Genomic DNA, 17,465 nt, shown 5'->3' on the forward strand with positions numbered 1-17,465 from the left:
CCCAATCACGGGACAATTTACAATGACCAATTAATTGACCAATCAGTATGTCTTTGGACTGTGGGAGGAAACCGGAGCACCCGGAGGAAACTCATGCATTCCGTGGGGAGGGTATGCAGTCTCAGAGGACATTGGTATTGAACTCCCAACGCTCTGATCTGTAATACTGTCATGCTAAATGCTACGCTACTGTGACGGAGAGAAAGATTCTATATGCATGGGGGAAATCTACATCTCGAGGGGACATAGTTTCAGGTTAGGGGGATGGTCATTTAATTCTGAAAAGAGCAGTAAGATTTTCCCTCAGCAGGCTCTTTCTCCTGAGGTTACATTAGAGGTCATATGTTAAGGGTGAAAGGTAAAAGGAGAACCTGAGAGGGAGCTGCTTCTCCAAGAGGGTGTGTGTGTGGAACGAGCTGTCAGCAGAGGTGGTGGATGTGGGTTCCATTTCAACATTTAAGAGAAGTTCAGTTAAGTACTTGAATGGGAGGTGTATGGAGGGCTATGGTCTAACTGTGGATCAACAGGACTTGGCAAAATAACGGTTCGACATGGACTAGATGGGCCAAAGGGCCTGTTGCTGTGCCACTGCACTCAATGACTCTGAGGTTATAAATGTCTAAGCCAGGCTGCGGTGGAAGTTGAATCACTACATACAATTAAGGCTGATAGATAAGAGAATCAATGGACAAAGTGAGGCCAAAATCAGATCCCATTTCTATGCTCCCAGGTTCACGAGGAACCCAATATAGTCATTAAGATTAATGGTTGAAGGCTGTAAGATTAACTAGTTTCCTAATGGTTGAAGGCCGAATGTTTCAATTTAAGGTTCTCTCCCAACAACAAAGGCCTCCATCTCCTCCCTGGAGTCCACCTTCCTCAATAGCCCTGCCCGTATTTTTGCAACTCTCAGTAGCAGGTCCTCTAAATCTCACCCCAACCAGCTCTCCACCCTCCTCCTGAAGGCAGAAAAACTCATACTGAACGAACCCAGGGACGATTGCGAGTGACAGCTAAGGGCTGTCGAAAAGGAAGAGTAATTTGTCATCTGAAGCAAAAAAATCCTTCTGCCGGATTGTAGACACAGATGGGACTGCAGTTTCAGTTAAAATTCCACAGGATTGTCAGATGATGTTTTCAGAGATGCATTGGGACCAAACAAAATAGAAATAAATCTTCCAGAAAGATCCCATAGACATTTTCTTTGAAGCAGCTATTGTGAATTGGAGATGATGGCAGCATTTTGGAAGAGCTTACTTCCCCTCTTTATGGATGAGGCCAACACACATCTGTTTCTTAAGATTTTGTCATCCCATTTTATACCCCTTTATGTACTGGGTCGATATCAAAAAATAAATCAGAACCAAGGTGCCAATAGGAAAATGAAAACTTTATGAACTTGACACCAGGTCAATAAGCCACTCAACTTGATCACGGCCAATCTCTACTCAGCCCCGTCTGCTCTTCATAGCTCCGTATCTCTTGATCCGTCTCGTCCAATAGGAATCTTGCAGTTAATTTATTTGTACTGAAGGAGTACAGCTGATCTCCACTCAAAAGCCATCCCACCTGGGTAAGTGGAAAGTTTTCTTTCTGGATTTTGCTCAAGTGAAATTGACCTCCAATTGACATTTAGTTGCTGTGAAAACATGTCAGAAAACCTGAACCCTGAAGACAGCAGTGGGTAAATGTCAGTTCATCTTGAGATATTGCCTACGATAGCCAAGCATAACATCTGACACAGCCCAAGCCATATGTTTTAAAACATGAACACTTAAATATTGCTTTAAAAAAGAGCATGCATTATCTTCCAAGTTTTAATTCAATCCATAGCCTTTTACTTCATTCTAATATCTAAAACATATGACTTAATAAAAATGCTGGAGAATCAAAGATGTGTAGAAAAATTCAAACTGTTTTAATTGCAGGAGCAACTAAAATGCTTTTCTCGTCATTGCACTGTGCTACCAGAATTTGTTTTAATATGTCAAGGACTAACTCTCAAAGAGCCGCAGTGCCTGGAGGAGGTTCTGTGGTCAGAGTGTAATTGACCACTTTCAGCACCTCTGACAGTTTCTGTAGATGACACAAAATCAATTAAGCTGCAACGACTCTGAAATGTTGCACGAGCAAACCCCCCCAGCCCCCACCCCCCACCACCACCAAGCCCTGGCCATTTTCTCTTGGCCGTATGATCTTCCATGTTTTTACAATTAAGCAAATACAGCCACTTAACTTTTGTCATGCCAACAAGCGGACACAAGAAACAGGCGAGGTGACCAGCAGCGGCTGCCTGAAGGAGCAGGCAGATCAGAGCGAGACGGGGAGCGAAATGATAGCAATAGCATGCGGCGGGCATTGGGGGGGGGGGCGGACAAACCTGCAGAGATCACTTCAGTTCAATTTTATGGGCTGTAAATTACCTAAATTACAGATGAAAAAAATGGGAAATAAGCAAGGCAAAGCAGCTCAGAGTATACTTTGTGCTTTATTTATTACCATTTGTGACTTCAGGAAGTCTTATAACATTTTACTAATACTGAGGTACTTTTGAAGTGCAGCATCTGTGGTAATACGTGAACTTTAGCAGCCAATGGTCAGGCCACATCTGTATTGCATTCAGTTCCGAACGCTCCATTAAAGAAACAATGTGGAGGCTTTGGAGAGGGTGCAGAAGAGGTTTACCAAGATGCTGCCTGGATTAGAGGGTATGAGCTATAAGGAGAAGTTTGACAAACTTTTGTTTTCCCTGGAGCAGCAGAAGCTGAGAGGAGACCTAATAGAAGGTTTTAAATTATGAAAGTCATAGGTAGACTGCTAAGCATTTAAATAGTGAGTGGGAAAGTTCAAAGGAGGTGAGTAGGCAAGGTTTTGTTTACAGAGAGGGGTGGGTGTCTGGGATGCTCTACAAGGGGTGATGAGGAGATATAAGAGGGTTTTAGGAAGATAGATAGATAGATACTTTATTCATCCCCATGGGGAAATTCAACTTTTTTTCCAATGTCCCATACACTTGTTGTAGCAAAACTAATTACATACAATACTTAACTCAGTAAAAAAATATGATATGCATGTAAATCACCGTCTCAAAAAGCATTAATAATAGCTTTTAAAAAGGAAGGCAAGTGAGCTTGCAGAGAATGGAGGGATAGGGATCATGCGCAGGTAAAGGGAGTTAGGTGTCTTTGGCTTAATTAGATCAGCACAACATTGTGGGCCAAAGGGCCTGTTCTTCTGCTGTGCTGTTCTAGGCTCGACGTTCAACATAGCACAGTGAGAACCCACTTGTAGCTGGATTTATATCGACGATCAGGCCTTCAATACTAATGGTGCCTGAGCATTGGTTTGGCTGCGATAATGGGAGTCATAGAGTGATAGGGCACCACCGCACAGAAACAGGCCCTTTGGCACAGCTAGTCCATGTTGAACTGTCACTCTGCCAAGTCCCATTGGACCATAGCCCTCCATACCCTTCCCATCCATTTACTCATCCAAGCTTCTCTTAAGTGCTGCAATCAAACCCACCTCCACCACTTCCTCTGGCAGCTCATTCCACACTCACACCCCCCCACCCCAAGTGAAGAGGTTCTCCCTCAGGTTCTCTTTAAGTATTTCACCTTTTACCCTTAACCTATGACCTCTAGTTCTAGTCTCACTCAACATCAGTGGAAAAAGCCAGCTTGAATTTACCCTATCTATACCCCTCATGATTTTGTATACCTCTATCAAATCTCCCTTCATTCTCCAACACTTCCAGGAATAAAGTCCTCCCTCAAGGTCCAATGATCCGAATCTGAATTTTCAGGTTGCACACTGCACTAGTGCCCTGGACACCTGGCACTAATACAGAATGCTGTTGGGGGTACAGAGTACAGTGGGCTGTGAAACTTAACAAAATGCTGGGGATCTCAGGGGAACAGGCATCATTCATGGAGAGAAATGGACAGTCGATGTTTTAGGTCAAGAGCTTACATCCAGACTGCAAAGTGGACCTGGGTCTGACTGAGTAACGAGGGGTGGCTAGAACTGGGATTGGAGATAGGAATACTCCCGTCCCTGTATTCCAAATTGGAGTATCCCAGACTCCAATTCCAGTACAGAATCAGATTCCCAACTGGGACTGAAGTCCCAAGTGCTTATATATTTCCCACTGCCTTCAAACTCACTAGTTGACTGGAAAATTTGTTATATCAAATTGAATTTGAAGGCAGAATACAGGGTTAACTGTGGGATTCTTAGCTGTGTGGGGGCGCAAAGGGATCTTGGAGTCAATGTCCATTCATCCCTTAATGTTGCCATGCAAGTTGATCGAATGGTTAAGAAGGTGTATAGTGTGTTGGCCTTCATAAGTTGGTGAACTGGGTTCAAGAGCTGTGAGGTAATGTTGCAGCTCTGGTTAGACCACACCTGAAGTATTGTGTTCAGTTCTGGTTGCTTCAGTATAGAAAGGATGTAGAAGTTACAGAGAGGGTGCAGAGGAGGGTCCAGGATGCTGCCTGGATTGGAGATTATGTCTTCTGAGGATAGTTTGAGTGAGTGAAGGAGGATGAGCAATGACTTGATGGAGGTGTACAAGAAGGCAAGAGGCATAGATTGAGTGGACAGCCAGAGACTTTGTCCCAGGGTGGAGATGTCTAACATGATGCAGTGATTTGAAGAAAGTATAGGGGGGATGTCAGAGGTAAGTTTTTGTTTAGACAGAGTGGTGAATGCTTGGAACACCCTGCCAGGGGTGATGGTAGAGGCCTATAGATTAAGGACACTCTTAGACAGTCACATGACTGGTAGAAAAAGGAGGGCTACATAGGAGGGAAGAGTTAGATGGATCCTAGAGTGGGTTAAAATGTTGGCACTACATCATGGGCCAAAGGTCCTGTATTGTGCTGTAGTGTTCCATGTCCTGTGTATCACTGTGTAACCCATAAAACAAAAGTGAAGTAACAGTGCGTTTGGATATTAAGTGGAGTAACATCCAAAAGTCACCAAAGACACCCAAGATGTCAGATTATTGTGGTTATATTGTAATTGTTAATTGTCCAAAGCCAAGTGAAAACTGCATTCACAATATCTTGGCCTCTTGCTCATCGTTCGTTCTTCACCCAGTTCACTGTCCGTGCCATCAGTTGCCAGACAGAATCCAGGAACATCCTCCCATGATTTCCTCTTCTCACTATAACCTTTAAAACCCTGTTTAAAACCACTTGCTTTACTCTTCTCATCTGGCATCCCTTTCCGTGTGGCTCAAAGCTCACATAGTAAATTGGTAACATGATTTATTATTGTCGCCTGTACTGAGGTACAGTGGAAAACTGGAGTATCTCTTAGCAGGTCAGGCAGCATCTATGGAGGGAGATAAACAGTCGATGTTTTGGGCCAAGAACCTTCATCAACACTGGAAAGGAAGAGGGCAGAAGCCAGAATAAGAAGGTGTGGGAGGGGCAGAGAAGCAGTACAAGCTGGCAGGTGATTGGTGAAGCCAGTTGAAGGGGATGAAGTAAGAAGCTGGGAGATAATAGGTGGAAAAGGTCAAAGGCTGAAGACGAAGGAATCTCTTAGGAGAGGACAGTGGACTATCGAAGAAAAGAGAGGAGGAATGGAATCACGGAGGTGATGGGCAGGTGAGAAAAAGAGAAGAGGTGAGAGGAGATCCAGAATGTTGAAATGGAAAAGCTTTTCTTGCATTCTATCCATATTGATCAATACATTACAACAGTGCATTAAGGTCACTGAAGTTAAACAAGAACAGAGTGCACAATAAAGTGTAACAACTACAGAGAAAGTTCTGGTTCAGTCTCTTCCCATTCCAGAATGTTCCGCACCCTCTGGATGACAACCTTTACTCCAGCACCAGAGAAGCACCTCTCCATACAGGAGCTTACAGAGTTATTTGTATGCTCCCAAACCCCTATAACACTTGCTCATCCTATTTGTGTAGACTCTTGGACTAAGCCCCTTCAACAGGTTTCAGTGTGCAGAGTCAAGTCGGGAGCCGCCTATCCTCTGAAAACTCCTGAAATTACTCGCAAAACATCCACTCCTCCGCTGACTCCGTCTACGCTTCACCCTGCCTCGGGAAAGCGGCCAACATAATCAAAGACCCCACCCTCCCCGGTCATTCTCTCTTCTTCCTCCTCCCATTGGCAGAAGACAAAAGCCCGAGAGCACATCTAACCAGGCTCAAGGACAGCTTCTACCCCCTTGTTATCAGATTCGTAAACTGACCTCTTGTACGCTAAAAAGATGAACTCTTGATCTCCCAGTCTACCTTGTTGTAGCACATGAAGTTTATTTACTTACTTGCATTGTTCATAACAACATACTCTGTGGAGCACACACAAAATAAGTGTGTTGTAGAGTAGCATAATAGTTAGCACAACGTTTTATGGTACCAGCAACCCGCGTTTAATTCTCGCCGCTGTCTGTTAGGAGTCTGTACAGCCTTTCTGTGTCCACATGGGTTTCCTCCAGGCGCTCCGGTTTCCTCCCTGATGCACCATCAGTAACTCTCTCTGAGACGTAAAGGCGAGATATCGGCTTTTATTGACTGGAAGAATGAACAACACTACATCCTGGAGAATGAGGCTGGGCTCAGGCTTCAATCGCCTTTATACAGGGGCCTGTGGGAGGAGCTACAGGAGCAGTCAGCAGAGGGCGTGTCCAGACAGGTATATGTAGTTCACCACACTCCCACAGTCCAAAGACATACCGGTTAGTAGGTTAAATGGTCATTGTAAATTGTCCTGTGATTAGGCTCGGGGTAAATTGGGGATTGCTGCCCAGTGCAACTCGAAGGACTGGAAGGGCCCGTTCTGTTCTAAATTAAGATGCTGGAGGAACTCAGCATCAATGGAGGGGAATAAACAGTTGACCTTTTGGGCTGGGACCCTTCATCAGGATTGGAATGGAAGGGGGCAGAAACCAGAATAAGAAGGTAGGGTTAGTGGAAAGGTGTACAAGCTGGCAGAATATGGTGCCTATGACGCTATGTTCATATTTTCCATTTTATGTCCTCAATGTACTTATGAATTGAATGATCTGACTGCATGGCATGCAAGCAGAAGCTTTTCACTGTATCTGGGGTTTTTTAATGGTTGTCCATTGCGTCTGATGATGACAGGAGACCTGTGCAGGAAAGTTTTCAAAGTTTTTAAAGCAGGGAAAGCTGTTGCTCTGGGGCAGTTCCGTTCTCTTGAGCTCAGAGTTCCGGGTCCAGTGGCACAAGCAAGCGGCACAAACTGGGGAATTCCTTGGTTTCAGTGGATGGCCACGATGTCCTCTGCGCCGTTTCACGTCCTTTCCTCTCAACAGAGCTTTGCAGAAGTGCCTTCCTGGCCATTGGATCTCACTGTAGATCTCATCTGCCCAGTCCGCCAGAGCTGAATTCACTTGCTAGGACAGATGTGTCCCTATCTCACCGGGGTATGAGGTTGCCGTAGCGGTGTTCCAGGCTGTGGCCGTAGTCGTATGCAAACAGCTACTTGGAGCAGCAAGTGAGGGCTGAGTGTCCGGTAAGGACCAACGGTGAATGAGCTGCCCTGAAATGGACACAACAAGCCCCTTCTCCAGAGGTGCTTCCCCTCCCCTGGACACCCCATACACCCCTCTGTGTCTGGGTGCATGTGGCAATAATAAGCCAATTCTAATTCTGCCGACTTTTCTGGAATGCCACCTGTTTGTTCTGTGTCAATGTGGTGGCCACCTCTTGGGAACCCTCAGCCATCCAGATGTTCTAACGTGACTCCAGCTGCCCTTTTAGCTCAGAAACTCTGGGCTTGAAGTTAAGTTGGAGACACTTTATACAGTCATTGTCCCCCCCCCCCCTCACCCCCAGACCAATTCCTGAACACAGGGTGCATTAACTCCAGGCTTCAAATGTCCATCCACAAACTACAAAAGGTTTGGTTGTTCAGATTTACAGTCAAATGACAGTGAACTTGATCTTGAATCAGAATCAGATTTATTATCACTGACATATGTTATGAAATTTGTTGCCTTGTGGTAGCAATACATTTCTCCTTCATTCATATGACATAGGCAATCATGGTCTCTCCTTGGCCAGGATTGTTCTTGGCAAAATTTTCTACACCAGTGGTTTGCCATTGCCTTCTTCTGGGCAGTGTCTTTACCAAATGGGTGACTCCAGCCATTATCAATACTCTTCAGAGATTGTCTGCCTGGCGTCAGTGATCGCGTAACCAGAACTTGTGATGTGCACCAGCTGCTCATACGACCATTCACCACCTGCTCCCATGGCTTCATGTGAACCTGAGTAGGTGACTAAGCAGGTGCTACACCTTGCCCAAGGGTAGCCTGCAGGGTAGTGGAAGGAGGAGAGAATTATCTCCACCCCGTCACACGAGCAGTACCTAAATGATAGAAAAATGGAGGGCTATGTGGGAGGGAAGGGTTAGAAGGGTTAGATAAACCCACATCATACTACAGATGTGCAGTAGAGAGCATTGGAGCAAGCTACATTACTGCATGATACAGAAACTGAACTGCAGCAGTTTTTAAGACTCTACAACAGGTAGTCAAAACTTCCCAACGCATCACTGGTACCAGCCACCCATCATAAAGGACATATATACAGAAAGGTGCTGGAAAAGGGCCAGTAACATCATGAAGGATCCACCTCTCCCCACTCAAGGACTGTTTGTCCCATTCCCATCTGGAAAGAGACCACCAGACTAAGCAGTAAGGCTGATCAACACCTCCACCCACAAGCCCACCTGTCCACACCAACCATCACTACTTTATCATTTCCTATTTGTTATCTTATCTACAAACACTCCTGTGCCTAGCACCATTTTATGGACCTACAATCAACCTTTGTATGTAAGCTATCATGGATTTACGTTTATTGTGTTTTTATTATTATTTTGTTCTTTATCTTATTGTGTTTTTTGTGTTGTACTAGATTCAAGGTGCAATTATTTCATTCTCCTTTACACTTGTGTGCTGGAAATGACACTGCACAATTTTGAATCTTGAATAAAGCTGGCATAATGCTATAGGCCGAAGGGCCTGTGTTACGCTGTAGTGTTCAGTTCTATTCTATCGTACTGTACAAGACATAAAAACTGCTATAAGTTACAAAAATAAGTCCGCAGTAAATACAAAGTGCAAAAGAATCATATTGAGGGAATATTGATTGGGTCATGGACCATTCAGAAATCTGACAGTGGAGGGAGAAGACGCTGTTCTTGAACCATTGAATGTTTGTCATCAGGCTCCTGTACCTCCTCCTTTATGTTAGTATCGAGAAGAGGATATGTCTGGATGGAGAGCATCCTTATTGATGGAAGCTGCTTTCTTGATGCATCACCTTTTGCAGATGTCATCGATGGTGGGGAGGGTTGTCCTTGTGAGTCTACAACTCTCTGCATCCACTAAAGGTCCTACACATTAGAGCCTCCATACCAGTCATACGTGTGATACAACCAGTCAGAATACTCTCCATCGTATATCTGTAGCAATTTGCTTGAGTCTTTAGTGACATTAAAAATCTCCTCAAACTCCAATATGCAGTGTGCCTTCTTTGTGTATTAATGTTTAGGGCCCAGGATACATCCTCCAAGATGATGACGCTCAGGAACTTGAAGGTGCTCACCTTTTCCACCACTGACCTCTCAATGAAGTCTACAAATAATTCCTAGATCTTTCTGGCGTTGAGTGTAAGGATGTTGTTGCAACATCACTTAACCTGCTTATCTATCTCACTCCTTTATGCCTCCATTTCAATATCTGCGATTCTGCGACTTTATTCATTGGTGGATTTAGAAATAGCATTTGAGCTGTGCCTAACCACACAGCCGTGAGCGTAGAGAGACTAGATCAGTGGGCTAAGCATGCATCTTTGAGATGCACCTGTGTTGACTGATAGATAGATAGATAGATAGATACTTTATTCATCCCCATGGGGAAATTCAACATTTTTTCCAATGTCCCATACACTTGTTGTAGCAAAAACTCATTACATACAATACTTAACTCAGTAATAATATGATATGCATCTAAATCACTAACTCAAAAAGCATTAATAATAGCTTTAAAAAAAAAGTTCTTAGGTCCTGGCAGTTGAATTGTAAAGCCTAATGGCATTGGGGAGTATTGACCTCTTCATCCTGTCTGAGGAGCATTGCATCGACAGTAACCTGTCGCTGAAACTGCTTCTCTGTCTCTGGATGGTGCTATGTAGAGGATGTTCAGGGTTTTCCATAATTGACCGTAGCCTACTCAGCGTGGTGGAGATGTTATCCCTTTATTAAATCAGTACAATAATTCCACACTAACTCAGAAGGAGAAACCCATTGTTCATCTGCCTTGCTCTCTGTGTTCTTAAGGCACAGTCAAACTCTTGGCTTCTGCTCTACAATCGTCTACTCCCACTCTATCTCCATCGTGATGACACAACCATGGCAAACAAGAGAAGTCAAAGCCAACATAAATCCAAAGAGAGGGCATATAACAGAGCAAAAATTAGTGGGAAGCTTTTAAAAACTAACAAAAGGCAATAAAAAAGTCATTAAGAAGGTAAAGCTGGAATACAAAAGAAAGCTAGCCAGTAATATTTAAGAGGATAGATGCCAGTAGTTTCTTCAGATATATTAAGTGTACAAGAGAGGCAAGAGTGGATATTGGACTGCTGGAAAATGATGCTGAAGAGGTAGTAATGGGGGACAACAAAATAGTGGACAAACTGAATAAGTCTTTTGCATCAGTCTTCACTGTGCAAGACACTACTAGTATAGTGGAAGTTCCAGGTGTCAGGAGTCATGAAGTGTGTGAAGTTACCATAACTAGACAGAAGGCTGTTGGGAAACTGAAATGCAGATAACATCTAGACCAGACGGTGTACACTCCAGAGTTCTGAAAGAGGTGGCTGAAGAGATTATGGAGGCATTAGTACTGATCTTTCAAGAATCACTTGAATCTGGAATGGTTCTGGAAGACTGGAAAATTGCAAATGTCACTCCACTATTCAAGAAGGTAGAGAAGCAGAAGAAAGGAAGCTATAGACCAGTTAGTCTGACTTCAGTGGAGGGAAGATGTTGCAGTCAATTATTAAGGATGAGGTCCCAGGGTACTTGGAGGCACATAGTGAAATAGGCCGTAGTCAGCTTGGTTTTCTTAAGGGAAAATCTTGTCTGACAAATCTGTTGGAATTCTTTGAAGAAGTAACAAGCAGGATAGACAAAGGAAAATCGGCTGATGCTATGTACTTGGATTTTCAGAAAGTGTTTGACAAGGTGCCACACATGAGTCTGCTTACCAAGCTATGAACCCATGGTATTACAGGAAAATTTCTAGCAAGGATAAAGCAGTGGCTGACTGGCAGGAGACAAAGAGTGGGACTAAAGGGAGCTTCTTCTGACTGGCTGCCATTGTCTGGTGGTGTTCTACAGGGGTCTGCGTTGGGACCAATTCTTTTGACATTAAATGTCAATGATTTGGATGATCGAATTGATGGCTTTGTTGCAACGTTTATAGATGATATGAAGATAGGTGGAGGGGCAGGTCGTTTTGAGGAAGTAGAAAAGCTATAGAAGGACATAGACAGATTAGGAGAATGAGCAAAGAAATGGCTGATGGAATATAGTGTTGGGAAGTGTATGATCATGCACTTTGGTAGAAGAAATGAAAGGGATGACTATTTTCTCAATGGAGAGAAAATACAAAAAACTGAGATGCAAGGGGACTTGGGAGTCCTTGTGCAGGATTCCTTAAAGGTTAATTTACAGGTTGAGTCTGTGGTGAGTGATGCACCATCAATAACTCTTGGAGACATGAGGCGAGAGATAGGCTTTTTTTAGCTGGAAGAAAGCACTGTCAGCAGCAAGAGACCATCACACAACATCCTGGAGACTGAGGGAGGAGCAGTGCCTCCAATCGCCTTTATACAGGGGTCTGTGGGCGGAGCCACAGGAGCAGTCAGCAGGGGGCGTGTCCAGACAGGTATATGTAGTTCACCACAGTGAGGAAGGCAAATGCAATGTTCTCAGTTCAAGAAGACTAGATTATAAAAGCAAGGATGTAATGTTGAAACTTTATAAGGCACTGGTAAGGCCTCATTTGGAGTATTGTGAGCAGATTTGGGCTCCTTATCTTAGAAAGGATGTGCTGAAACTGGAGAGGGCTCAAAGGAAGCTCACGAAAATGATTCCAGGATTGAATGGCTTGTCATATGAAGTGTGTTTGATGGCTGTGGGCCTGTATTCAGCAGGATTCAGAAGAATGAGGAGTGGCCTTATTGAAACCTGTCAAATGGTGAAAGGCTTTGACAGAGCGGATGTGGAGAGGATATTTCCTAAGGTGGAGAGTCTAAGACCAGAGGACCCAGCCTCAGAAAAGGGAGTTATACTTTTAGAACGGAGATGAGAAGGAATTTCTTTAGCCAGAGAGTGGTGAATCTGTGGAATTATTTGCTACAGACATCTGGGGAGATCAAGTCTTTATGTACATTTAAGACAGAGGTTGATAGATTCTTGATTGATCAGGCATGAAGGGATACAGGGAGAAGGCAGGAGAAAAATTGGATCAGCCATGATGAAATGGTGGAACAGAGAAATGGGCCAAGTGGCCTAATTCTGCTCCTATATCTTATGGTCTTCTGGTCTTATCTCTCTGTATACCTGCCTGTTATACTCTTCATCTCATTTTATGTTTATGTAGTGATCAATTAGTCACTAATTGTCTATTCAATTAATCAGATAACCTTAAAATGATTTATCTTAGCTATTGGTTTTAATCACAAGAAGGCAAAATTTCTAACTACAGAGAGAGTGTAAATGTTGCAACACTTGGCAGCCAATCATTAGGCTGTGTTTCACTCTCTCTCTCTCTCTTTCTCTCAAATTTCCTTCTCAACTCTCTCCCAGCTCTCTACCATCTCTCTCTCAACTCTCTTTCAACTCACTTTCTCTTTCTCTCATTTCTCTCTTTCTCACTCGACTCTCGCTTAACCTCTCCCCCTTTATATTTTTCTCTCACTTAACTCTTTCTCTCAACCCCTTCTTTCTCCCAACTCTCTCTCTCTCACTCAACTCTCTCTACTCTGTCTCTCTCCAACTCTTTCTCTCAATCAACTCTCAACTCTCTCTCTGTCTCAACTTTCTTTCTCTCATCCCTACACCCCACCATCTCTCCCTCTCCATTCCCCCCCCCCCCCTTTCTGCTCTGGCACATTGACATAGAGCTTTTGGGCACATCAAATACTGTGCAATCAACAGCCAGAACCTCAGGAGAGTTGATGTCCAGAGGGACCTTGGCACACAGGCTGATAGCTCTCTGAAAGTGGTGACGCAGGTGGATAGGGTAGTGAGGTGGTTTGCCCTCAATAGGCTGAGGCATTTTGAAAGTCGTGATACTTTGTTGCAGCTGTACAAAGTATTCTTCAGTCTGCATTTGGAGAATTGCATACTGTTCTGGTCAGCACAGTACAGGAAGGATATGGTAACATTGGAAATAGTGCAGAAGAGATTTGGCACGATGTTGACTGGAATAGAGAGCTGTAGTTGTAAGGAGAGATTGGATAGTCTGGGTTGATTCTCACTGGAACACAGGAGGCTGATGGGTGACCTTATTAAGGCTCTTCATTGGTCAGGGTCAACCATGGATATTGCGTCCTTGTTGTCTACGTGATAAGCAAGCCAGGGCAGTAGGATATGAAGAGCAAGCTGTTTCTCACGCAGCAGGCTCCCCCTCTCCACGTAGCTGATGAATCCAGAGGAATGGCAGAGTTGCACCAGAGACATAGCTGGAGTTACCAGTCAGCATTGAACTCAACATTGCACTGCCTTAGGGACTCCTGCTCCGGATTTTGCCTTAGAGTTTACTCCCAAATCCTTTCCATGAATGGGTATATCTGCAAGGCACTGGAGGTTTGAGATCAGAGTTTTCTTTCTCCTAGCTGAGCTGCCAACCATGGCTGACAGTCCCCATCCGAGGTGACTGGTTTTAAAGTACCTGAAACCTGCCTTTGCCCTTCTCCTGTCAGAAAAAATGGATCCACTGACTTCAGTGGCTATGTCACACTTGAAGGCCAGGAGCTTAATTAGTTGTCAGAACTATTTGAAACGCACACCACTGGGAGTATTTAATAGGTAGTGGGACATATCTCCACCTCCTCCCCCAGGTATAACATCTTTAAGTAACCAATCTGAAGGGTGACCTTATATAGGTTTGTAAAATTATGAGGGGCATGCATAGGGTAGATAATTTTCCTTGATTTGGGGAGTCTACAACCAGAGGGAATAGTTTTTGTGTGAGGGAGAGGAGTTTTGAGGAGATCTGAGGAGCAGGTTTTTCACACAGAAGGTCGTGTGTATATGAAAGGAGCTGCCAGAGTAAGTGTCTACAATGTTTAAAAATCATTTATACAGGCACTTGGATGGGAAAGAACTAGAGGAATACAGGACAAATGCAGACAAATAGGATTAGAGTCACAGTCAGCATGGACAAGATGGGCCGAAGGGCCTGCTTCTTCTCTGTACAACCCTATGTCACTGATTTGTTTAAAACCCTACAGTTTTTCTCTCCCCTGTGTGGCTTTAAATCTTTGTTGTGCTAATTTTTAATGCTTTTTACTGTAACACTTACTCTGTTAATTGACAGATGCAAATTCGAATCAGAGTCAGGTTTATTATCACTGACATGCAGTATGACCTGAAATACAGCTTTTGTGGGGAGAAGCAGAGTTTACCATTCAGTCATGCTTAAACACATCACTCAGATAACAACATGAAGTGTAACCACTCTTTGTTTATCTCTGATTAGGTGAGAAACCTTACCAGTGTGATTTCAAGGACTGTGGACGAAGATTCTCCCGTTCGGATCAGCTGAAACGACACCAGCGAAGACACACTGGTAAGAACATAGAACATAGAACAGCACAGCACCGTACAGGCCCTTCAGCCCACAATGTTGTGCTGGACTTTTAACCCACTCTAAGATCAATCGATCCATTCCCTCCATTTTTCTTTCATTCATTTGCCCATCTAAGGGGCTTTTAAATCTCCCCAATGTATCTGCCTCCCTACCACCTCTGGCAGCACATTCCATGCTCCTCCCCCTGTGTAAAGAAAAACCTACCTCTGATATCCACCCCCCCCCCGTACTTTCTTCTAATCACCTTAAAATTATGGCCTTTTATATTAGCCATTTCTGCCCTGGGAAAAGGTCTCTGGTTGTCTATTCTGTCTATGCTTCTTATCAAATTATACATCCTATCAAGTCACCTCTCATCCAAAGAGAAAAGCCCTAGATCTCTCATCCTATTCTCATGTGACATGCTCTCTAATCCAGGCAGCATCCTGGTAAATCTCCTCTGCACCCTCCCTAAATTTTCCACATTTACTTGGCATTGAAATCTTCATGTACACTGAACTAAGGGCTACCAGGGTGGAGGGATGGAGATATGTCTCTGCCAAAGGAGGTGTAAGACGCTCCCTCCCTCTGCTAGTCTGCAGGTCACCCTTGGGCAAGGTGTAGCACCTGCTTAGTCCCCTGATCAGGATCATGTGAAGCCATGGGAGCAGGTGGTGGATGGTCGTATGAGCAGCTGGTGCATATTACAAGTCCTGGTTACACGAGCACTGAGGTCAGGCAGACAATCTCTGAAGAGTATTGATAATGGTTGGGCTCACCCATCTTGAAAAGAAGCTGTTCAGAAGAAGACAATGACTTGCATGTTCTCCCTATGATCACTTGGTCATAATAAAGGGTCTTGGCCCGAAACATCACCTCTTTTTTCCTCTCTATAGATGCTGCCTGACCTGCTGAGTTCCTCCAGCATTTTGCGTGCGTTGCTCTGGATTTCTAGCATTGGCAGAAACTCTTGTGTTTATTGCTTGGCTTTCCTCTGCATTTTATCACACTTGCCAAAGACACGTTGATAGGTGAACATGTGTAGATGCGTGTCTGGAGAATCGGGAAGCGGCAACATGCATGCGAGAGAGAACAAGGTTCAGAGAAATCAGCAGCTGGATGTGATTAATGGGGTCACTCTGAGGGCTGACACAGACTAGCCCCTTTTGATGTTGTACGGGGTAATGACTCGTTCTCCCTTACGTCGACACGCAGAAGAGATGACAGGGAGAGAGTTAAATGCCGCAGTATTAGGAGAGGGAAGAAAACATTCTATGGAAATGATGTTAATAAGGAAACAAAATATTCTGGAAAACTGAGGCTGCAGATGGAGAAATCTGGAGGAACAGACAGTGATCTGGACTCAGTGGGCAAGGAACGATTGACGTTTTGTCTGTACCAGGACTTTACACCTGAAACGTCTACAATTCCTTCACCCTTTCACAGATGCTGCTTGACTCACAGAGTTCCTTCAGGAGACAGCTTTTTACTCTGTAAGATGCCTCTTTAGCCTATCAGACCATTGAAACCAGTTCTTGTCACACAAACCCATAAGGGCACTTGCAGCTGCAATATATACTCAAAGGCCATTTTATTAGGTTCACCTGAATACCTGCTTGTTAATACAAATCTCTAATCAGCCAATCATGTGACAGTAACTGAATGCATAAAAGCACGCAGGCATGGTCAAAAGGTTCAGTTGTTGTTCAGATCAAACATCAGATCGGGGAGGATATGGGATCTAAGTGACTTTGACTGTGGAATGATTGTTGGTGCCAGACAGGGTGGTTTGAGTATGTCAGAACAACTGATCTTCTTGGATTTTCATGCAAAACAGTGTCAAGAATTTACAGAGAATGATGTGAAAAAAATCCAGTGAGCAGCAGTTCTGTGGGTGAAACATCTTGTTAATGAGAAAGGTCAGAGGAGAATGGTTCAAGCTGGAAGGCGATAGTAACTCAGATAGCGATGTGTTACAACAGCAAAATGCAGAAGGCCATCTGTGAACGCACAACACGTTGAGCCTTGAAGTGGATGGGCCACAGCAGAAGCCCACGAGCATAAACTCAAAAGTCATTTTATAATATACAGGAGAAACTTAATAAAATGGTCACTGAGTTTGTTACAGATGCTGCAAATCTGAAATAAAAATTTACCAGCAGCATCACTGGCAAGAGAATTAACGTTGAGAGAGACATGATTTGGAGAGAGGAGAGGAAAGGAAGGAGACTTGGAGAGGAACACGGGGGCAAATAACTAGAAGAAGAGGTTTGCATTAAAAGTTACACCAGGTTTGTGGAGATACGTTTGCTGTTTAATGATAGAACTACATTGTGCTCCGCATTGCATAATGTGGTGGTGATAGTCAATTTTGCAGTGCGGAGATTAAGTTACTGAGTTGTGGGTTAAAATCTCTCCATTTAAATTAAATTTCAGCAGACACATTACAGTACTATTGCAATCACTCAAGTCGAGTACAATGGTTTCCTAAGTGATTGTCTACAGGTGAGTCCTCAGGTGGCTGTAAAGGACGATCGGGACCCACGTATTCTGGTTCAGTGTGGACAAGGTTAAGTGGTGTCTGTGGTTGGTGGTTGGGT

The 17,465-nt window shown here is 44.0% G+C and overlaps 1 protein-coding gene across 4 annotated transcripts in view; it reads left to right on the forward strand.

The window, feature by feature from the left end:
- Positions 1-17,465, forward strand: part of LOC140729722 (Wilms tumor protein homolog) — a 145,418-nt gene that overhangs the window by 112,571 nt on the left and 15,382 nt on the right. For all 4 annotated transcript variants that reach the window (XM_073049833.1, XM_073049834.1, XM_073049835.1 and 1 more), the window contains exon 6: positions 14,776-14,865. In XM_073049833.1, the coding sequence (XP_072905934.1) occupies positions 14,776-14,865 (90 nt within the window). The remainder of the gene's footprint in view (positions 1-14,775; positions 14,866-17,465) is intronic.

This window comes from Hemitrygon akajei, chromosome 6, assembly GCF_048418815.1.
Source record: "Hemitrygon akajei chromosome 6, sHemAka1.3, whole genome shotgun sequence".
NCBI lineage: Eukaryota > Metazoa > Chordata > Chondrichthyes > Myliobatiformes > Dasyatidae > Hemitrygon > Hemitrygon akajei.